This window comes from Centroberyx gerrardi, chromosome 18 (assembly GCF_048128805.1).
Source record: "Centroberyx gerrardi isolate f3 chromosome 18, fCenGer3.hap1.cur.20231027, whole genome shotgun sequence".
NCBI classification, from domain to species: domain Eukaryota; kingdom Metazoa; phylum Chordata; class Actinopteri; order Beryciformes; family Berycidae; genus Centroberyx; species Centroberyx gerrardi.
Genome location: NC_136014.1, coordinates 17,817,125 through 17,840,836, shown reverse-complemented (window position 1 = coordinate 17,840,836; position 23,712 = coordinate 17,817,125). Strand labels below are relative to the sequence as shown.

General features: G+C 38.8%; 1 protein-coding gene across 1 annotated transcript; it reads left to right on the top strand.

Moving 5' to 3' along the window:
* Positions 1-2,903: 2,903 nt before the first annotated feature.
* opn8a (opsin 8, group member a) lies at positions 2,904-19,254 on the top strand. Its single transcript, XM_071923331.2, has 4 exons — positions 2,904-2,976; positions 13,441-13,734; positions 15,852-16,177; positions 18,856-19,254. The coding sequence occupies exons 1-4, from the start codon at positions 2,904-2,906 to the stop codon at positions 19,252-19,254; spliced, it is 1,092 nt and encodes a 363-aa protein (XP_071779432.2).
* Positions 19,255-23,712: the final 4,458 nt, after the last annotated feature.

The window sequence follows — 23,712 nt, the reverse complement described above, 5'->3', positions numbered from 1 at the left end:
ATTCTCTCTCCTTCTCCTCTTCAGAATGAGATATTTGTCACTACGGTTTTACCGATTTACCGGTTTTTGAAGACGAATACTATACCAATTGAAGCTGTAGATAGCAATATTTTGTGCTGATATTCAATAACTTCAAATTTTATTCTTGGCAGGATGAAAAGGATACAGTATTTAGATCATAAGACACTATACTAAGCCCCATAATAATAATAATGATCATCATCATCATCACCACCATCATCATCATCATTGTGCATCTAATCAAAATCTTGGATTCAAATCAATTTAGGTTAAAGACTTCCTGTAGACAACTAGTGTAATATTGATCAGTTATACAACAAATATGTAATCAAACAAACTGCATTCAATCCGTCAGATCGACAACACTGGCACACATCACATTTTTAATAAAAGGTCAATATCTGCAAAGTGATGTATCATTCTAAACATATTTGTTATTAATTGGCCCAGACAGAGATTGTGGTTACTCCTTCTAAATGTCCTAAAAAGTCCAATTTGTTGCTGTCAGAAAATGGCCAACATTTTCCCCTCCATAAAAAACATAGTTCTGGGTGTAATACCACGGTTTCAACTTTCCACGTCATCTTTATGAGCTTGTTATATCAGCAGTGTGTGCCCCAAAAGCACTGACATCTCAGTTGAAACCCCCACCATTAGCAAGGCCTGATACTCGGTGTCAAGCTGTGACTGCTTTTATCACATTTAGTGATACTGGCTCATCTGGATGTTATAAATGCACATTGAGTTACATTTCTTACAATGTCCATGAGCCTTGAACACAGTCACATTCACAGAGCCTCAAGGCAGTCCTCCATGGGAACATTATGTCTGTTTTCTTCACGTTGTTCATCCTGTATTCTGCTGATGCATAGTACATGACCCCTAAGTAGTATGGCACCATATAAGAATATGACATTATAATAAATGTACATGGCTGCATATAGACAGGTTTGTTGTATTTCAGTGAGGCAGTATGTGAACTCCAATGTCACTGCAACTGTCACACATAGAAAATTTGCAAAGATCAATTGGATGTGAACGTGTAAAGAACGTGCTGGTAATGGCATAGGCTATATTAGGAAGCTCCATTCACATCCTCTTTATACTAGATTTTGGTTTGCCATTGTCAGTACTGATGAGCTTAAAACTTCCTCAAATTATGAAGTGAATTCTCATTAGTTTAACCAGAAGGTCTGTGGCAGACAACCAAATCAGACCTGAAAACGTATTTCACAGAAAACCAAACCAGTTGACGCTAGTTAATGGTGTACCAAATCACTACAACAGTGTGATTAATGGGGAAGCAAGCCAGGCAGTGTATTGCAAATTTGAGTAATTAGCTGTTTTACATTAGTGATCCACTTACTGTCCTGTCTGACATCACAGACCTATAAAATAGGGCTCTGTTATTTCATAGTGCACAGTTTGTATTTTATGAATCAATAGGTCAATATGTTAATGCATACAGCTTTCTCACTTATGCTGCCTTCAAGTGCTCCGCGTAAATTCAAATCAAGTCGCATTTAAGTGTATTTCTTTGGAAATAATAACAAAATGGACAGTGTAACAAAAGCACACTGTAACCCCTCCCACACACACCCTTCCGCCCATTTTTTTTTTTCATTTTTACCATTACTATTGTAAAAAAAAATGTTGTTCTGAGAATCTCAGTTGAAGGTAATTTGCCATTAGACCCACTAGTCAATGTATGAGATAAAAAGCCCTATTTTGTAATTTTGCTGATTAATCACATTTCCATAACTCTAATAGAGCTGACATCATTTTGTGTAATTAACCTCTGGCTTTTATAGGTCCATTATACACAGGCAATAGAAATTAAGTTAATCCTAAATTACAGGTGGAGGGAGGACAATACAGTACACACTCACACTTGGAGAAGACCCAACCTCAGCCTTGTATATTTGACCACTGACCTGTTGTACTGCTGGAGCTGTCACTCGCTTACTCATAGGCTATTTGATGGTGTTTGATGAGTGTGGGACAAGTGCTTCTTGATGATTCACTCTATTCTACTTTCAAGAAATTTGATTTGGCAACTATCTAGTCATAAGCCATCTTTAACCTTTCAGCTACAACCTTAAACAAAATTTAAAAAAGTTTAAAACAAAATGAAGCTATGATTTTCTGTAAGTATGAATAATGCTGTGCCATTTCTGTGTATTTGTTTTAGTTGTCAAGATGATTCTTGGGAGATAGCCACCCAATTTCATGGTTGAGATCCTGAGTGAAGTCTGATACGATGGTACAGCTGTGCCAGGGAAGCTGTTGGATGAATCTGCTCCGAGGAGACAGGCTCTGGGTTTACACTTTAGTCAGAGTGGTTTGCACTAAACAGTCTGCTTTGCCACAACGTGTTAGCCATGCAACATGAAGAGATCGGGAGAGATTTTGGTTATACTACTGATACTCCAACACAAAGGCACAAAGGCACATCTCAGCAGGAACATCCTTTCATTCTCTATGCAACAAATTGGCAACTGGGAAAACAGGTGGAAAAACTGAGAGCACTCACCTCTGCGTGTGTGTGTGTGTGTGTGTGTGTGTGTGTGTGTGTGTGTGTGTGTGTGTGAGGGGCGAGGGAGGAGGGGGGGTTCATGAAGTGATTGTTAGTAATCCTAATCTGCATTACCTGTGTGTGTGTGTGTGTGTGTGTAAAGGGGGATCTGTCTGTCTTTCTGTGTTTGTGTCAATGGTCCATGCAGTGTTTTCCATGTCTGACAGGAAAGACAGGGAACAGTGTGCTCAGTTTCTTTAAATTTTCAGGACAGACATATTTGGGACTAAGTTTGGGAACCTGCTGAAAGTGTTTTTCTCTTACTGGGAGTGGTTGGTGTGTTTTTGTCACTACTGACGGGACAGAGATGGAGGATAAATACACGTCCCAACTCTCTCCTACTATCGATTTTTGGGCAGGGATGTACCTGTTAGTCATAGGTGAGTACATTACTTATTTACATCATTGGCATATTGTGTGGAGTTTGGTGGTTAAGAGTCTCAATCCAAAATGAAATAGCTACCATTTGAAAAATGTGACACCTCTTCTTACCAAATAATTGCTGGCATGAAAGTAAAAATCACAAATGACTTATGATTGAAATGTACTTTATTGAGCCCAGTGGGAAAATTCCCTTTTTTCTTGCCCTCTTCCTGGAAGTCAGAGCACAGGGAATAACACTCCTGGAACTGATCAGTGGGTTGTCAAAACAAAGTTTGTACATATCTTACAAAAAGTAATGCACTCTTGATTTGTACTATATCTATGCATTGCCAGCCACATGACCCGTTGTGTTCAATCAAACTACTTTGGTTGTGCCAAAATTAAATAGAGAAGTTGGCAAGAAAATACAACTTTGGTTAAGGTTAGGGTTATGTTCAGGGTTTGGTTAAGGGTAGACAACTAAAACAAATTGGTTAAGGTTAGGATAAGGTTTTGGTCATGGTTAAATAAGAAAAACATGCGCTGAAAATGGAAACTTTATTCACTGCTGAAAACTTCTTTGCATGAGTCAGGACTTGAACCTGGGTCACCAATCCATGCCTTTACCTTCCAATGTGCAATTTCAATGTCAATATCACATGAAATTAGGCTGCATTACTTTTCGTAACTATAACTACAAACTACGAACATGGGTCCTCCAGGTGACATGGTCTCTCTAACCACTAGGCTATCTTGCCACTGTAGCACTGTAGTGAAGCAATTGATGGGATTTTGGTCAAAATAGTTCTGTATGATGGAAAATTAAGAGAAAATTTGGGCCAGGTTAGAATTCTGCTTTGAGCCTGACATACAGCACATACGTTCCTCTCTCCACAGCCCATTACTGGGATTTGATGGGAGTGATTAACTTCCTGATGCCCTGAATGCCCTCTGTGTTTCCCCCTTATGTAAGACGGAAGGTCGGGGAGTGTAGCAACTGATAATGTAATAACTGCCAGATGATGTAATAACTAAAAATGTCCCGTCCCCTCAAAAACATCTTCAGTGTGATGTTGTAATTTTATTTATTTCCTGATAATCAGGGATGTAGTGGAGAGTGAACCCACCTACACTCAGTTTAATCAACTTTTTAGGCTACAGAGATCTTTATGATGTGAATTCTTAGTGATACATCACAGCAAATAGTATCAAACTGATGTAAGTTGTATGAAACCCACTTTTCTATTTACCACTATATCATTGCTGCTAATGTAATACATAATTACATTAGCCAGCAATTATTACATTATGAGAGATGTAACTTTTTATTTTTATTTCAACTGACAATGCAATGCATTGTCAGTTGGCTGTACATTGTTATCGCTGATAATGTTGCTCCATTATTGAAGGAAAAATCCACCTTAAAACACTTTAACACTGTTATAAAATAGCTATTGACAATGTATCTTGCATTTCTGGGCCCATTTTGTTGTTTGGTGGTGTAGTTTTCTTATTCACCGGATAAAATAACATGACATCACCTCGAGATATTTCCAGCGCAACTACAATGGAGTTTGATAGCAGAAAAAAAAAATTCAGCTATATAAAATATCAACGGTAAACGTCAGGTTTTGGTGTCAGTCCCTCAAAATCAAAGCGTGAGGCCTTCTTTCTAGACTCACCAGTTTGCATTCAACAATCATACAGAGAGAAATCCATCGTTGAAGAGGGAGAGATACCAACTATCTCACCAGCACTAGGCTAAATAGACCATAATGCAATGCAGCCGCCTGACATGTTGTGTTTTGAGGAAGCGCTAGGGCTGTGATCATAGATACGCCCCAGTGTTCACAAACTAGTTGTCTATTGAACTATATTTATTTGCCCATATGCTCACCTTTGGTTGAAAGCAACAACTTCACGCCAATTCTCTGGGGGTTGTGAAAGAAATTTAGGAAATGACTGACTGCAGTAGAAGGAGACGCGGCAAGTTGAGGGAAAGTTGGTTCACCATAAACGTACTACAGATACTTGTAAACAATTCATTACCTCTGCTTTCTCAGAAGCATAGTTCAAGGGAAAAAGCTTTTAGATTGAGATAATAAACAAAAACATAATTTCACTCCTCTTGAAATAATGCTTAATGACACCTGCAGCTGGCAACAATAGCACTATTCAAATTACAATCTGTGTCGAGTGTAATTAAATTATGTCACACAGTTATAGTATCGCAGGGGATTACTGTGGATTCAAATTATAATCTCACCGATTAGAATTTTAAGCAGCAAAACAGCAGTTGTAGCAGACTGCAAAATAAAAATAACCTTTCCAACCCTGGAGAAACGTTACATCATGTGCAACAGGTTATTTACTGTACTGTACCTCTGAGTCACTCTCCACTATATCAGAGTAAATGAGAGCTACTCCTGATCCATCTCAGGAAACCCATAAGATCCAGAGGCTGACATTGATTCTTGATGCTCACATGGTCACTGTCACTTCCCACACAACCATGAGAGCCTCTGTCTATTCCCTGCCTGGTGTTGAGCCACGCTGCCAGGCCAAGAGGTTACACACACTCACAACTCTATGGGGCGCTTATATAGAACATTCATCACAAGACGCACCGCATCTCATCCTGATACAATGCTTGAAGCAAAATTAAGGAAACACATGATCATTATTATGCATAGTCAGGCACACACACACACACACACACACACACATTCATACATCCACTTTTCATTCCCTGAGACTTCAAATGTTCATTTTGAGAGAGGGCATAACAAATGACTATGAAGGGCTATGAACCAGAAACACAGACACAACAATGCAACTACATGATGTACGTGCCTTAGCCCACTGAGTGTTTTTAGGTTTGCTGTTCCACCCAGAATGATCTGGAGCTTCCTTAGCCATATAGTTTCCCACAAACCCCCATAAATAAGAGATTTTTGAGCAAATTTAAAATCAAAGTGAGCAGATCAATTATAAAGTATTAATCAGGATCATACTAAGTTGTGAATGTATTCCTGTACAGAAACTACAGAAGCCGAGAACGGCCGTGCTTGCAATTTTTTTTTTTTAATGCCGTTATCTCGAGATCACAAGTTAATTATCTCGTGATCTCGAGAAAACGAGCTTTGTTATCTCGAGATAACGAGATATTCAACCCGTTATCACGAGAAAACAAAATGTCGTTTCCTCTGATTACTTATAATGTTTATCAGAGATCAGGAGTGCAATGCCAGCATGCATAGATGGCGTCTTGACAACTGTAGCAACTGATTTAAGCTGAAAATGTCAGATCAAGGAGTACCCATTGATCAACGCATCAGACTGTACTTCAATCAAGGTCTAACACAGGCAGAAATTGCATAAATTAACTTGTGATCTTGAGATAACGGCATTAAAAAAATAATTGCAAGCACGGCCGTTCTCGGCTTCCGTAAGAAACACCTCTATCAACTCTACATAAGCTTTGTCAGCATGTGTGTGTGTGTGTGTGTGTGGTCTGTGCTTTGATACAAAATGCAAAAAAAAAATGCAAGACATTGTTTGTTGCTTTGAAGTGAAGAGAACACTTGTGGGCTTGCAACGTGCCTCACATCCTATGTATACTGAACAACAAATCCTGGGTTTAATCCCTGCTTCCAGGTCTTTCCCATCTCAGTGTGATACAGCTGCTGTGATGCTATTGTCATGCTGCCAAACATACTGAAATACAGTATATTTAGAATAAATTCTGAATAAAAAGTTTACTGCTCCACCTAAGAGCATTTTATATTATTCACAATCAATAATTATTACATCAGTAATTAATGTGTGTTTAAGAGTTTATACCACTGAGTAATGAATTCATCATTATCTGATATTTATTATTATTTAATGGTTAACTAACAACTACTTGATCAGTCAATTTCCTACATTGTTTACCAATTATTAGTAAACGATATAGTATGCATTGATTGATCATTAATTAATGCAAAAAATAAATAAATCAATTAATCATTTATATGTTGTATAAATTAAATCAATAATTGTGATTTCCTTAGTTAACAATTTGCTAGTAATTTGTGATTATGTTAATCACTTTAAAATACATAATTAAGTATTCATAAAGGATTAACAAATATTTGTAAAATGCATTATGTTGGACCTTATTACAAAGTTTGCAATGGTTTGTAAAGGGTTAACAAGTGGTTCTTAAACCCATCCATAAATGCATCCGCCTTCTAGCCACTTATCCAGGTCAGGGGGCTCCCAGGCCAGCTGGGACATGTAGTCCCTCCAGCAGCCCTGGGTCTGCCCCGGGCCTTCTCCACTCCTCCCTCCCAGGAGCTTTCCTTACCAGGTGACCGAACCACTGCAACTGGCTCCTCTCACCCCTCGCATCTGATGACCAGTGGAAATGTCAAAAGGCTATGAGCGAAGAAAGATGGAATGGAAAGGCGTTGTGAAGTAATTGTGTTGCCTTTTTTATTCCATCCCTCACGATTACATTAAATATTTTTAAATATTATATCAAAGTGCAGACATGGATCATGCACATGCAAAACATGTAAGGCATTGCCCCTGGGGGAAATGCAGTGAAAATAAGGAGCAAATATATTCCGATTCATACTCAAAATACATATTAATTGGGTCAAACGTGTTTCTCCTACCAAGTGTCTACCCCATGTGATTGTGCTTCTCTGTTTCTGTGAATCAACCCATGAAACCCATGATACTAACCTTCTTTAAAGCTATGTTATTTTTAATGGATAATTAATGTTTATGTAATGGAGAAATTAAGGACATTCGTAGATCAGAATCTGCAATTTTACACACTCAACTGTATTAACATAATAAACGCTTAGTAAATACGGCCCTGCGTTGCAGCTTGAGAAGAGTCAGCTCAGTTAACCTGAATAAACTGTTGGTTTTTGGCTTTGTTAGCTAGTCAGCTGGCTAATTTAGCAAAGCAACTGCTGATAATGTTAACACACAACTAGCCACTAACGCTAGCTTCTACTAGATTCATTTGCTGGTGAAATCAGATGTGTTTACAACAAGACAGCGATGGTTAGTGACCATATGGTTAGCTAAAGCTGACATTATTCAAACACAAAATCAATCAGATGATGCAGAATTGCAGTTACCAGTCATAAACAGTATAGAAAATAACCATGTCTGTGCAATTCTGCCGAGACGACTAAATCACATATTTAGAAATGCCATTCACAGCCATTGTTGCCCAAGAAGCTTAAAGACTCCACTATTACCACCTGAGGGAAACAAGCCTGTGTGCAAAGTTGTTTTTTTTATTCTTCTGTTCAGTTCATTCAAATAATGACAGACTTGATCTTCTGTGCTGAGGAACCCATTTGTAATTGGCAGTATGATATATTTGCTTCAATAATCAGATAGGAGTATAATAGTCAGCTTATGTTGCAGCGGTCAGTTAGCCAAAGATACCGACTGATATGGAAGCCGAGAGTGGCTGAGGTTGCTCATTTTTATTTTATTCCCGTTATCTCAAGATCACAAATTAATTATCTTGTTACCTCAAGAAATCAAACTTTTTTTTCTTGTGATGAGATAAAAACGATTTTCTCAAGATCACAACTTAATTAGGTAACTGATTGCGGTTGCATATTTGCCAACTGAAACCATACTTCATTGACTGCCAACTTGTGACCTGCCTGGTATCCATCAACTTACTTTTCTAATAGGCAAGCATCTTCCCAATAAAGAGCGTGATCTTGGAGCGTGACATCATCACATTTCATGACCTAACCAAAATCGTTTGTAAGTTGTGATCTCGGGAAAACCATGTTTTGTTATCTCATAAATTGTGATCACAAGAAAATAAAAACGTTATCTCAAGATAATGAGATAATTAAGTCGTGATCTCAAGATTGTGGGGTTAAAAAAAATATGAGGCTTGGCTTCCGTAGACTGAGCTTGCTAAGGGAAAAGTCAAAATAAAATGTAGCCAAAATATAGTCATAGCCTATACATGCACACACAACTGAAAAACAGCATCAAGTCTGTTGTCATTTGGATAGACTGAACTGAGAAATAAAAAGCATTTCCCACACATAACAGACTATGTGCTAAAAGGGTATTTGACAACACAGAAACAACACCTGAATAAGTCATGAGGATAAAGTGTTCTGAGACGGTGAGAAGGGAACTTCTCAAGTCACATCGTGACATCAATAATTCTCACCCCACATCGTGAATCTCAAATAAACTCACAAGGCCACAAGCAACATGTTGCAGTGAATCTACTGTAGAATGACTCTCAAGACTGTAATTACATTTAATTACATGAGCGAGGTTGTGCAGGTCCAATTAATCCTCAGGTGTAATGATCTCTGCTCTCCTTCGCATGCAGACATGATGTAATATAAGGAAACACTTTCTTTAAGTGTAGCTCATGAGACATTATGGGGCATCATGTATTATAATTATTACAATCAAAACACCATAAAGTATTCACACAAAAAAATGTCAGAGAATCCTTACTGGGAAAACTGTGTAACTAATAACTATTTCATGACACATCTATACAAGATTATTTATGCATTACATCCATTTCCATTCATAATGCATTCAAATGCATGTAATTTTGGTGTGATTGTACTTATGGTATAATATAATAACTATACATATACAATATGTTTAGAATAATATCTTATCTTATGATGCCTCAAATATCAAGTGTTGCCACCACAGGCAAAATTTAGCAAATTCACCTTGATAAGAAAAGACTCAGTAATTTGGCTTAACATACATATTTGGGTTGATGAAATTTGTGGTGTTTGTTTTTGTAATTGTATTTTTTTTTTTAATCATATTACTATTATTTTTTTTTAATTTTAACCTCATTTTTGTTTTGTCAGCTATCAGTAGGCTATAATATCTTCCTTTCTTCAGATTCCACTTCTGTGAAGACTCTCATTTGTATGCCATCAGTCAATAGGGATCCTAATAATAGAGCAAATAGAAAATATATGAAATAAAAGTTGTAAAAGATACCATATGGTTGAAAGGAGTTGATCAACAGTGATTCTCCTCACATTTCCATACCCGTTGAATGAGCCTTTGATTTTGCATTACATATTGAGCTGATGCTCTTATCCAGAGTGATTTACAATGAATGTCGCAATACAATAATCTTATTTTCTTAGATCTCCAACACCATGTGCGAATGTGAGTCGCATTCAACTCACCCAAGGAAGAATTTCAATAGAGATTTGTCATTGTAGGCCTTGACAGTCGAGGTCTAACAAACCTGCACAAAGCACTTATTTATGAACAAATTCTTCACATATCTAGTAAAGGTGCACAGATGTCTTGTTTGTTTTGTGTAAAGGTGATAGAAATGTCAGGAACAAGGTATCAATGCAAATCAACCAAAGGTTGCTTTGGAAGAGAAAAGAGAATCAAGATCCATTAGGACTACTGAAGGACAAAACCTCACATGCTTTTTCATTGATTAAAAGGGCTATTGAAAAAAAATGAACAAATTCCAGCACAATATTACATGTTGGATTAATTAAATTTCCATAACCCTGTGGAACAGGGAGGAGATATTATGTAAAGCAGGTTGAGCCCAGAATACATCAATCAAATCTTACTAATGGAGGAAACATTAGCAGTAATTTTGTAATTAATGTTCCAATATTTTCTATGTTTAGAATCATCTGCATGTTGCTATGCAGGAGTGCGGGAGAATTAAATGTAATCCGTTACAGATTTCTGATTATCTGCTTAAAATTATAGCCATGATTCACTAGATTTCTAGATTTCTTGTAGAATTCAGTATCATAATCTGATTATTTTCTGTTTCTTTTGGATTACTTTGCCTGCTTTCAAAATCTATAAAATATGAACTTAAATGGACATTATTTTTTTTGTTTGCTGTCAGTCATTTAACTATTTTGATTATCTTTGTATTATGCATTATCACTACATAATTTTAAGTTGTATAAACTAATCTATACAGTTGATGTACAGTAAAGTGTATTCTTACTTTTTTCTTTTTTTTACAGTAAATATATCTGATTAAATCATATTTTGTAGTAATTTGACTGTAATCTAATCACATGTAATCCATTACCCATCAACCCTGTTCCATAAGAGAACATAAGAGACCAGATAAGAAGACTGGCGTCATGGCGCCATTTTCTGTTGAGCTGAACATCAATTTGTCATAGTCAAAACTTGAACTCTTGTGGTTTATTTTGCATTGAGTGGTTATGTCAGCTTTTAAATGAAAGAGTGTGCACCTATTATAAATGCATAGCATGTGGGACTGCACATTTTCTGTGATAGTCTCAATACTATCACACTGCGTTTTCTAGTTCAAACTTTTCTATATTAATTTTATATAATAAAATAATACATGCAAAAAAAATAATAATACCGTAATAATAATAATTAGTTATTAGTTAGTTATTTTTGCTTGACACATAAGGATTATTTATCATGCCCATCATTATTGTACTACTGTATATTATTCTTGTGTTTGAGTCTGTGGTCTTGGCCTGAGATGATGTCATGTCATCATCTCACATTACATTTGTTCCACGATTGAGATCTTCCAGTTGGTTCCAAAATGTGCAGTATATGTTCAGGTTTAGCCCACAGCAGGATGCCAGATTAATTGTGTCAAAACTGATTGGTCATACTCAGCAGTTGATTGAATCCATTATCATCACACTATGCTTCAAGTGGCTTAAATGAGGTGCTCAACAGAGGACTATTCAGTTGTTGTATAGTCTTTCATTATACTTTTAGTTAGTTTTACTCTGAATTTCTTTTTTCATGATATGCACTTAATTGAAAATTTTAGATACACAAAGACGGACAAGTAATGTATACAAAGACAAAGAAGTAATGTATGAATAAATTCAATGCAAGACCATAAATGACAAAACACAACTCATAACAGACAGGCAAAAAAAAAGTATCCATATATCTATATGTATATATATATATATATATATATAAACATACACTCACACATATGAAATACAAATATATATATATAGAACAACTGAAGTAGGTGTATCATGTATCACTTTGAAATGAATACATTGGCATGGACACTGGTAGAGGAAAAGAAAAGAGGGGAACATTTATGATCGTTGGTGCCAGACGTAACAGTTCCAACATCTCAGAAGCGTCCGACCTCCTGGAATTTTTGCGTACTACAATGTCTAGAAAACATCTAATTTTGGAGAGAGGTCAGAGGAGAAAGGCAACACTAGTTCAAGCTATACCAGGCGGGTCACAAGTATAGCTTGGTACAACAGTGATGTGCAGAATTGCATCTCAGAACACACAACTTGTCAAACTCTGAAGCAGATGGGCTACAGCAGCAGAAGACCATACCTAGTACTGGCTAGATGTCCCTAATAAAGTGGCCACTGAGTGTGTGTGTTTATTTCCAGTAATACCCACCTACATTCTCCCAGTTACACACTTCCTTTGCTGCCCATCCATAACAAGGCCATTCTCTCTAACCTTCAATCACATGGTCAAATGCCTGGGAAATTGCTGCATGCATTAAATCATTGTTGGAGGTGGTCTCCATTTTCAGGTTGATCAGATCTCTGATGCACATTTACACTGCATTAATGAATCTCTTGTTCCATGTGATAAACACTTATGTCTCACAAAAGAAAGGTGAAGTAGGGGTTATTTCAGATACACATCATTTGTTTCCCGGAGAGAGAAGTGGGAAAGTGAGGGGAAAACCATTCATGCAGACCAGAACAGTGAATAGACATCATATGAATGAACACTCACACAACTCCATTAGTATTCAGCTGTAGATGGCATACAGTGACTATCAAGAATTAATTAGTATTGCTCAGCATACTGAGTAGTAAGAGTTGAGTGTGTTTCTCAGTAATGTAATCCTAGAGAGAAGCTGTTATTTAAAGAGATTGTTTCCCAGATGACCACTGGCTCTCCAGAGAAAGTCCTTCAAGTCAAGCTCCATCTGGGAAAGCATCTCCCTATGAGAATCAATCAATTATTAAAGCATTTTCTTTTTTGACATCTTGGAAACAACGTAAGGGTTAATATTGTAAAAGAGAAAGAAAGAAAGAAAGCATTCCAAGGATTTTGTGATCAAATGATACATTTACTCTGTTACTGTCCAGAAATGAAGTATGTAGTCTTTGCCTGGACCTAGGAGCAAAAACAGTTAGAGGTTAAGCAGCTTTATAGTAGTAGAATATGGGAGATTAACACTCAAAATAGCCATTGCTAAATCAAGAATCAAGGTGGCAGTAGTGTAGTAGTGGCAGTAGTGTAGAACCGGCCCATAGCAAAATAGTCTTTTCTCTCTTTAATCCATGTGGCTGTGAGTTTTCTTTAAGGGGGATTTTCCTCTGGGTGACTCATAGAGGACTCCTTAATCGATTGGCTGGTTGTTGAGACTGTGGTTCTTCTTACCCATTTGTCATTCTTTCCTGCAGCCGTCCTGTCTGTCTTGGGGAACGCGACAGTCCTGGTCAGCTCGGCCCGTCGTCCCACCCTGCTCAAAGCCCCCGAGCTGCTGACAGTCAACCTGGCGGTAACAGACATCGGCATGGCCCTCAGCATGTATCCTCTCTCCATCGCCTCGGCCTTTAACCACGCCTGGATTGGAGGCGACACCTCCTGCCTCTACTATGGCCTGATGGGCATGATCTTCAGTATAACCAGCATCATGACTCTGGCTGTGATGGGCATGGTCAGGTATCTGGTGACAGGGAACCCGCCCAAGACAGGTAGTGTACTCTGGTTTAGACCACAGAATCAGATGGGATTAGCAGGGGATCAGAGCAATTGAGCCCATGTTCTTAATGAATGCCAGTTTGCTTTAAGAAGGCGATCAAGTAAGAAATCAATCTTGTCAAGTAAGAAATCAATCTTGTCAAGTAAGAAATTGATCATGTCAAAGGTCACAGGAATATCTAATGTTATCTTAAGCTGGAAGCACATCAAATGGTGAAGAACACATTTGAATTTACTGAACCTGATCCCAACCTGGGAACCTACACACCTCTTTCAGGTTATCATCCATTATGCACCTTATCGGGGTATTGATACAATTATTGATGAGACTGAACAAATTACATGACCCACTTTTAAGTAAGGACCTTACATGATGTATTATACCCATGATTTATTGATCCATTGAATTAAGCAATAGCATTAATTCAGTTTGCTGAAACATGTTACCAGTTTAACCAGGCTTTCTCCCAGTCAGGCCAGTTTTAAACCAATTGAACAAGCCTGGTCATTTTTTTGGAGCTGTCTTATTCCATTTCTCAACTCAGTGAACACAGCACTCTTTCCATGCAATTGGATCTGATAGGATCTCAAGCAGGCAGTATTTGCAGTATGGCTGGCTGAATAATAAGGATTAGATTGATGGCTGACATTCAGAGTCATATCCATTTGTTCTGGTACACCAAGCAATGGCATACAACTCTACACTCAGAGATAGCATATTACTGTCAGAGGACGTGGGGCATCTGCAAGGAATGACGAAACTGCAATGGTAAAATTCAGCTAGTATGAGAATTGTGGCATCAGTGAAGAAGAGCTTAAATATCACCTGAGCAAGTGCGTTCTAATATCTTTTGCTGAATGGCTCTTCAAGAATAAGCTGGAAACTGAAGGGCAGAGTAATTTATACATGCTGGCTCCCCGGTCGATGCAGTGCTGCTGCTGTTGACTGGTCTGCTGGGCCATTTGCATGGTGCACGGTGTGACAGTCAGAGAGCTGTGTTCTTCAAGAGGCAAATTCAGGTCAGTCAGGGTGAGATGTTTCACTTCTCTAATACCTGGGTGCGATCAAACTTAATCATGGTGTGGGAAAAAGTCATTTTCTATAAATTAGGTCATGATCATAATACTGTAAAACTTCCAATAAAGACTGGGTCTCAAATGGTGGATATCTAGCCAGGGAGTGCTTTGTGAATGCGTAAACAAGTGAGCTAGCACTTTTTAGGTGTTTGGATGGAGGGGTGGAGTGATGGCTATGAACGATTGGACTGAGTGAAACCATGTTGACTTTAAAATCACCGAGCTGCTTCCTGGTATGTGGTGGTAAAGCTGGCTCATGCATGTTAGACTTCTACCGTACTGCATGGAACACTTTCCCTTATGCAAGGCTCAAAAAACATATGGCCGAATTACCAGAAAGGAGGCTAAATTCATACAGTTTGTAATATAATTAAAATTACAAAAATGTCACAAAGTATACCAAAAGTTACCAAAAAGAGACGCTGCGTGTAGTGAAACACGCTGACATGTTTATCTTGTTGCCATAGATACAGGTACTGAAACAAAAGCTTTGAAATGCATGGATCGCTATACAGTTTTGCTCCTGTTTGTTAGTCAATTATACATGACAGAGAGTTTTTGTTTCATTCTGTTTGATGCATTGATGCTTTTGTTTCCAAGACTGATGACCAGTATGTTCAGGTAGCCTACCGCTATGTTACCAAGAATTAGCCTGAATACTAATGAATACTGGTAAATTCTTCCTCAATTCATTTTTTAGGCATAATGGATACTGTTGACTTGCTGAAAGAAATAACAGCCTGTCTCTAATAATAGCCTGTCTCTAATCTAGGCCTGGGGCTCTCTTTTGTTGTAAATAACGGCCATTAGTGGAATATTTACAGTAAATAAATTGCTGTATAAGCAGTGCTGTTGAGTATGCATGCCTGTGATAAGTTGTAAGCTATGTTTGGTTTTTAGTCTAGTTGTTGCTTATACAGTATGGTACAAAGGCCATATGTACAAGACTTCACATATAGTGCAAAGAAGAGTCTATACAACACACAATAGTGCCATAAACTCAACATCTTAAATAAAATCATTTTGTGCCTAGGTAACAAGTTCCAGAGGAGAACCATCAGCATTGTGATCAGTGGGATCTGGCTGTATGCCGGCCTGTGGGCCTCGTTTCCTTTGCTGGGCTGGGGCAGCTACGGGCCGGAGCCCTTCGGACTCGCCTGCTCCGTAGACTGGATCGGCTACCAGCAGTCCCTGAACGACTCCACCTTCATCATGACTCTGTCTGTCCTCTGCACCTTCATCCCCTGCCTCACCATCCTCTTCACCTACTTCGGCATTGCCTGGAAGCTACACAGGGCCTACCAGTCCATCCAGAACAATGACTTTCACTACGGCAACATTGAGAAGAAAATCACTCTTGTAAGTATTGGTTGGTCGATGCGTGGCTCTGTCCCACGCTTTCTTCTGGTCACTGACAGGCTCTGCCCCCTCTGCTCTCTGGATTCCCATGAGACTAGGAAGGTGGTGAAGCGAGATTAATCCTCACAGGACCTTACGTATGAATTGCAGATCGTGACTATTGATTGCTTACAAATCCTTTGAATTTCATTCACTAAATACAACAATAGATGCTTGTGTTATGTTTCACTGTGTGAAATTGATATTGATATATGTAGATGTATGGGTTTCATGAGAAACCTTTACTCAGATGCACACAGTCCAGTCCCCTAATAGCAGTAATATAATAATAATAAACTTATTTATGTAACACTTTTCACAAACAAAGTTACAAAGTGCTTCCCAGAGACAAGGAAGGAAAACAGAGGTAATAAAATCAGGCAAAAGCACAAGGCAAATAATTTTTAAAAAATTACAGCCAAAAATAATTCAAACAAAGCACATAAAACTCAATAAATGTCAAAACAATTAGAACAGAGCTGAGTAAGAGCAGAGCCAAAAGCAGCTGAAAAGAAATAAGAGCAATATAATAATGTTTTTTCTTTAAAGGAAGGTTTTAGTGTTGTGGAAAGTTACTCATACATTAAAATTAACTCGTTAGAGCACCATTGCATTATCCACTTCAAAAACAAGCCATAGCAATATATGCCAAGTGTGTTGTTGATCATTGTTTTTAGGCTGCAGTGCAACACAATTGTTCTGTTTTTATAACAGTAAGCCAATCCCATTTATATCAAGCATGTTTAGAATGTGTTTTTTTAAATTAGCTGTGTCTAAAATGTTGTCTGCAGAATATGCCGCAGGATATTGCACCAACAAAAGTGAAACAACAAAAGAAAAATAAAAGTAGAGAAAGAAACACAGGAATCCTTCCCTTATCACCCCCTTGATGTGAGTACTAACCCAATTTCAGTGTGTGTGAGGTGATCTGTGGAATGTTTGTCATCTATGCAAATCTGTAATCCCATAGTGTGCACTTCAGTGTGAGCATTTACAGTACATGTGTACGTGGGTGTGCATGCGTGTGTGTGTGTATGTGTGCATATGTGTGTGTATGTAGCTACTTGAAGCTACTACTATAATTTTGCCCTGATTTATTTTTGGCAGTGATATTATTAAAATATTCACATGAATAATCACAATGGGTATTCAACTCATATACAATTAATTTAAACTAAACTGCAAGAGTTGTGTCTGTCTAAATGCAAAGCCGTAAGTTACCTAGCTTTGAAAACTATTACTAAAAGAATTTGGCTTGTTCAGTTGCACAGCAGATGGAAAAAATATAGCCCACTGACTTTTGTTTTTGACTGTATATCTCAGACACGATGACTAATGCTTATGATTTAGTGTATTGTGGTGTCAGGGTGCTGGTGCAGCTAACAGGGAAAAACATCTTATGCCTCATTGCTTGGAACTGAAGAGGAGATGAAGAAGATCAGAAGTGAGAGTGAGTCACTGTGATCATGTGGATTGTGCTTGACAGAGCACATGAGGTCAGCGATTGGTCACCACTCTGGGGTTTTACACATCTGGGTGTCTGTGAACATAACAGATTTGTTAGTGTGGTGGCAAATGCCCTCAGGACAACGCTGGTGAGTGTGTGTGTGTGTGTGTGTGTGTGTCGTACCTGTAATATTAATTTTGGTCTTATAGGGAAGCACAAACACTGATGCATTCTTCTTCTGTCAAAACGGGCTGCGATGAATAAGTCCGATACAACTCATCTCAATATGTTCTCATCCAAAATCCAATAGTCATGGATTAATCAGTGTTGTTTATTGGCTTGTTTACCACTGCACACATATGAAAAAGCAAGCCGCATTAATAAATCAAAGGGATACTTGCGCTCTATCTCTCTCTCTCTCTCTCTCTCTCTCTCTCTCTCTCTCTCTTCCACCCGATACATATCAGTGGGTTTTGCTTGTTTTACACCCTCTTCCTGCCTCAGATCACCAATATTTGAAGAAGACTCTTACCATGTTCATGATTGATGGTATTTACCTACCATGCATTCATTAAACATGTTGTAACACTATTTCATTCTGATTTCAGCAGGACTTTAACAGCCACCCCACCCTTATGGATTCTTCCCTGTACAATCTCAGTGTCATACAACATAGTGAGAAGAGATCGTAAATGTCAGAGCCTATAACTGGTGAATATATTTCTGAACCACTAGTGTTCTCGGTGCTCTCTCTCTTATTTATTTATTTTCACTATGTAATCAGTTACTGTTGTCATGCATTTAGCTAGAACTGCCATCAGTATGATGAACACCACAACCTAAAACTGCTTCTCACAATATTTCATAGTTTGATATGTTAAACTTTAGTCTGTTTATAGGATGCTGGTCTGTTGCTTTCAAGCTCACTCCTGCTTGCTCAACATGCTGCAACTTTGATTTGTATCGTTGAACAATTTTTTATCACCAACAGTTTAAATGAATTGTCAAAGCTGCAGGTACCTTATTTTTTTTATTATCTCTCCTCTCCTCCCCTCTCATCTGCCACTCTTCCCTTGCCAACCCTTCTTTCCTCCTCTCCTGAACTCACATCTTCTGCATACTCCTCTTTTATCCTCCATTTATCTCTTTCTCCCTTCCCCCTGTCCTCTCATTTCCTCTTTGCTCATTTCAGATGGCAGTGATGATCGGCTCAGGTTTCATTGTGGCCTGGTCTCCCTATGTGGCTGTCAGCTTTTGGAGCATGTTCCACTCCCAGGAGCAGGACCGCCTAACTCCAGTTGTTACCCTGCTACCTTGTCTCTTCGCGAAGAGCTCCACCGTATACAACCCTTTCATCTACTACATCTTCCGACGTTCCTGCCGGCACGAGTTCCACTGGTTCCAGAGGCTGATTTACTGCTGCTCCCATCGGGGCAAGCCACCTGCTCAGGGGGCGAAGAAGGAAGGCGTTGTGTACGAAGGCTCTGACTGCAGGAGCTTCGGAGAAAAGAACGACGAACCTTATGTGGGTCTGATGGGAGCTGTAGTCGCTGGCACACAGTCTGAGAGCGACATGATCAGCTCCGGCTAGTATGTGGAGATTTTCATTGCTGTCGAGTCCCGCAGTCTTACTTGATCCCTTTGTATGTGAGTTGTCATTGAGCATGGGTAGGCGGATGAAAGGGAAACAACTCCAACGCAAGGTCTCTGGAAGTTAAGAGGTTGCCGCAGGAGGGAGAAGAAAGTATGGATTGCATTTCCAAGGAAGAGTTGAGGGACAATACAAACCAAGAAGAAACTGAAACATTATTGTGTGTGTGTGTGCGTGTGTGCATGTGTGTGTGTGTGTGTGTGTGTGTGTGTCCTTCCCCTGGCCTCCCTCTGTGTTTCATGGCACTTGTGAACTGTAACTCTTTCTTTGTCAGTGTGTTTGTGCAGCAGCATTTCACCCCAACACACTGAGGAGGCTCAGAAAATGCAGGTCAGAGAAGAATTATGGTTTGCAATTGCAATTTTGCAATTGTTATGACAAATGCTAGATTCATGCTATATGTCAGTGAAAAAGAAAAAAAAGAAAAAAGAGGACTAGATGCCAAATTTGGAGGGAAAAATGTTTGAGGAGAAGCGGGCAGCATGGGTTCTCTGTTCTGCAGAGAGAGAGCTGGAGGGAAATTTTAAAGCCCAAATAATGAAGTCCAATTAAAATAGATAGCTAGACTGTGCATTTGTTTGATGTTTATACTGTGTATATCGTCTAGGGAATACCATTCCATAACCAATAGTTTAAGCTTCTGCCTGGTTTCTTCACAGGCGCTCACTGGCTATTGCTGCTCACTGCTCTAAAATTCCTAAAACTTCTAAAACTTCTTCTAGTCTTTACAGATCTCATACTGCAAGAGCACTGTAGAATTTGTGCTGACAAAATCAAACATGTTTGAAAATCTTCAGATGTCTGACACGGCTCAAAGACTGGGCCAGACTGCCTCTCTGACCGATTCAAACTTAACAAGCTTTGGTGATAGAGTTGGCTCTGACATGAGGATTTTTCTTAGATCTGAAAAACTTGGGGCAGCTTAATTAGGCCTATAGTGACATGTAGTGTGTGCCCAGCTTGACAGACCCTCCATAGGCAGTTAACCTATATGATGAAATGCCTAGATGCCTGTTTAGACTTGGTTTTAAAATGCGTCTTGGGCAATCGGATCACAAGGGGACAGCGCTAAATACAAGTGTAAACGACCACCAAGACGCATTGTGATCCGATCACTCAAACCACTTGCCGAGGTGGTCTGGGACGCATTTGACCACATATCTTTTGTAGTGTAAACGCTAATGCGTCCTGATGCGTCCCCAGTACGTCATCAATGCAGGACGTGGTGGTTGTTTTGGTGACAGCGCGCCAACGGTCCTGTCGATCTCAACAGTTGGAATAGCCCGTACATGTATATTAGTTCTTGAAACATTGTTGTTTTCTTAGCTAGCCCGTGCTAAACAAGTCTGGCACTTGTCTGGCGACAGACTGGCGTAATAACTGTGCACGGAGCCCTTTGACCTTCTAGCGGAAGTGACGTAGGCAGTAACGACATCTGAACACAAGTGGTCAGCTGGACACCTTGGAGGCGCATGATAAACACAGGTGTAAACGGCGATGTGTCTCGGCTGTCCACTTGTGATCCGATCGCCCAAGACGCATTTTAAAACCAAGTGTAAACAGGGTCAATGTTAACCCTGGACTGGCAGTTGCAGTATATCTCTCTCACAAATCAGAGACTGTTGGGGCTGATATGATTTGACTTCAGAACACTGCTTTCTGTGCTTTTATCAATGTTTCCACATAATATGTCACATTATGAATGTCATCAAGCTGGTGCTTAAAATTGGATTAAATGGATTTTTTTTTAACTGTGTGAGTGTGTGTGCTCTCTTCTTTCCTTTCCAGACAAAAATCATAATTACTCTGTCAGTAAGATTGCATGAGCTTAGATGTATTGGCATTAGAGGGGTGGGTTAAAAGAATCCAAACACCAGAATCTGGACTTTGTACTTTACGGGATCTAATCTAGTTAGAACACATGGTGCTTGGTCAGCAGTCTGACATGTTGAGGATAGGCACACGTTCCATTATCAGAGCTAACTAACTAATTGAGGTCAGTGAAAAGGTCAGCTTCAAACACTGTTTGTTTTTTTCCCTTATAGGGTGGGGGAGGGGTTCAATGTTAAATTAAGCTTATACAGTATCATTCAACCAATATGTTTTAGCCAGTTGTCAAATTACCTCTAAAAAAAATCTACATCTGCTTATTCACAATGATCTAAGCACATAAAATGAATTCCTAATTACATAAAAAGAAATCCAAATTCTTCCTCTCAAATACAGAAAAATACTTTACTATAGCAGAATCTACAGTAATTTGCATTCTCTTAATGAGCGTTCAAGAGTCAGAAAAATTTAATGAAAAATTAAAAATATACATTAATGGTAGATGTAAAAACAAGCTCTTACTCTAATATAGCCATTATTGTGTGTGTGTGTGTGTGTGTGTGTGTGTGTGTGTCTATCTGTCTATCTGCTGAATGCAATGAGGTTGGCGAAATGTACATTCCAGAGCTCTGGCCAGAAGGGGCATTTGTCCGGCGCTATTATGAGCCGCGCAGGGCTGGAGTTATGTGCTTTTGCCTACAGATAGCTATACATTCATTAGTGAGGCCTGGCACACTACGTCATGGCTGGACCATTGTATTAGTACAGCTGATGCACATGCTTCATTGGGGTGTATGAGAATCTTGTATGGGGCAGCAACGAGTGATCATATACCTTTTGCTATGTCAATAAATGTTGAACATCTACCTGCACTATCTAGAAATAGAAATAGTGTCAACACAGAAAAACTGGACTGGTCAACCCTTACAAAGGAGGACATCTTAGCCTATTATGCTCATACAGACAAATCTTTAAGTAATATTCATCTATCTAGAGATGCAATTATGTGTAGTGACGTTAATTGCAAGGATGTGGAGCATAGGAGAGATCTCTACTCCATGTATAATGATATAGTAAGTGCTTTCTATGAAGGCAGTAAGCCCTACTTTAAGCATAAAAATAGGACACAACATCAGACCTGGTTGGAACGAGTATGTAGCTAAGTATCATGCTGAAGCCCGTGAAGCCTTTAAATCATGGGCTATGGCAGGTAGACCCAGTCAAGGGCATGTGCTTGAGTACAAGAAGCTCACTAATGCAAGATATAAGTATGCCATTCACTTCATTTGTAAAAATGAGCAAGCCATGAGGGCTGATTCCATGGCTAAGAAGCTGCTAAGTAACAATGCTATTGATTTCTGGAAAGAAGGGAGAGTTCTTAACAACTGTAAAGCATCTTTACCATGCACTGTAGATGGAATTTCTGGAACAGACAATGTTGCTGAGTTATGGCGACAGCATTATAGTACCTTATTTAACTGTGTCAAAAGTGATTTGTATAAGGCGGACAAAATTAAGAGTAATGACTCAATGGTGATTATGTCACATGAGGGCTGCCGGCTTAATGACTCTGTAAATTAAATCATCTTGGTTTTATCAAATATAAGGTTTAGTACTACACGCTACCAATCCCAGCTGTGGAGACATTGGTACAGTTGTCTTTTTGTAAGACATTAATATATATTTTAAACCATGATCTTTTATTGATCCTTTGTATGTAATTCATTGTATGTTATGTCTTTTAGCTGAACCCTGAGTCTGAAATAAAAATTTGAATGAATGAATGAATGAATGTGTGTGTGTTTTGTGTTTTGTTTTTTTTGTTTTTACTTTTGTCCACATCAGCCCAGAGAGTTTTTGGTTCAGCTCAGGATTTTACTTGATCTTCTTGCACCACACCTTCTCATCCACCGTTGTTCATCTTGACTGCTCTCATCTGACACCTGCCTGGCTCAAATGGCAGTAATTGAAACTCAATCAGGATACAAGAAGAGATGGTTGAGCTCTTGGGGAAGTCTGATGGGCCCACATGATGTGATCAGACCTAAGTACAGGGCTTAAATTTAAATAGCCATCAGTGAAATGATAGGGCTGCAGGTGGTACTTCTATTAGCCACTTTAGATTAGATATAAACAAGCTCAAACCGATATTTCCAACAGTCTGAAATAGCAGCAGAACTTACAGAGATATAAAACAATTTGCGATTTGTGCATTATGATTATGTGGAGAATTATAAAAATTACAAAAATATCAATATATATGCAATATATAAAAGAGAGAGAGGATCATACCATCTCTTACAGTGTGTGCAGAAATGTGCTCGTATTCACATCAACAGTCTACAGAAAGCCGTACATACTGTAGGTACAGAAATGTCCAGGCATGTAGACGTGCTCTGAGAGAACTATACACCTTCCACATGTACAGGTATTCACTTCACTTACTGGTGTAGTTAGTATCTACTGACATGCAGATATACAGATGGAGGAACCCAACATACAGAAAAAGTGACATGTAAAATGAACACTTTACAGTTGTAGACAATATACAGATGTGCAGAAATTTGA

What these genes read in the sequence shown, in the direction of transcription:
- opn8a (XM_071923331.2), top strand. Translation starts at nt 2,904, where the DNA reads ATGGAGGATAAATACACGTCCCAACTCTCTCCTACTATCGATTTTTGG. An exon ending in GATGTACCTGTTAGTCATAG is followed by an intron (nt 2,977 to 13,440) that starts GTGAGTACATTA and finishes TCTTTCCTGCAG; the next exon opens with CCGTCCTGTCTGTCTTGGGG. An exon ending in TTGAGAAGAAAATCACTCTT is followed by an intron (nt 16,178 to 18,855) that starts GTAAGTATTGGT and finishes TGCTCATTTCAG; the next exon opens with ATGGCAGTGATGATCGGCTC.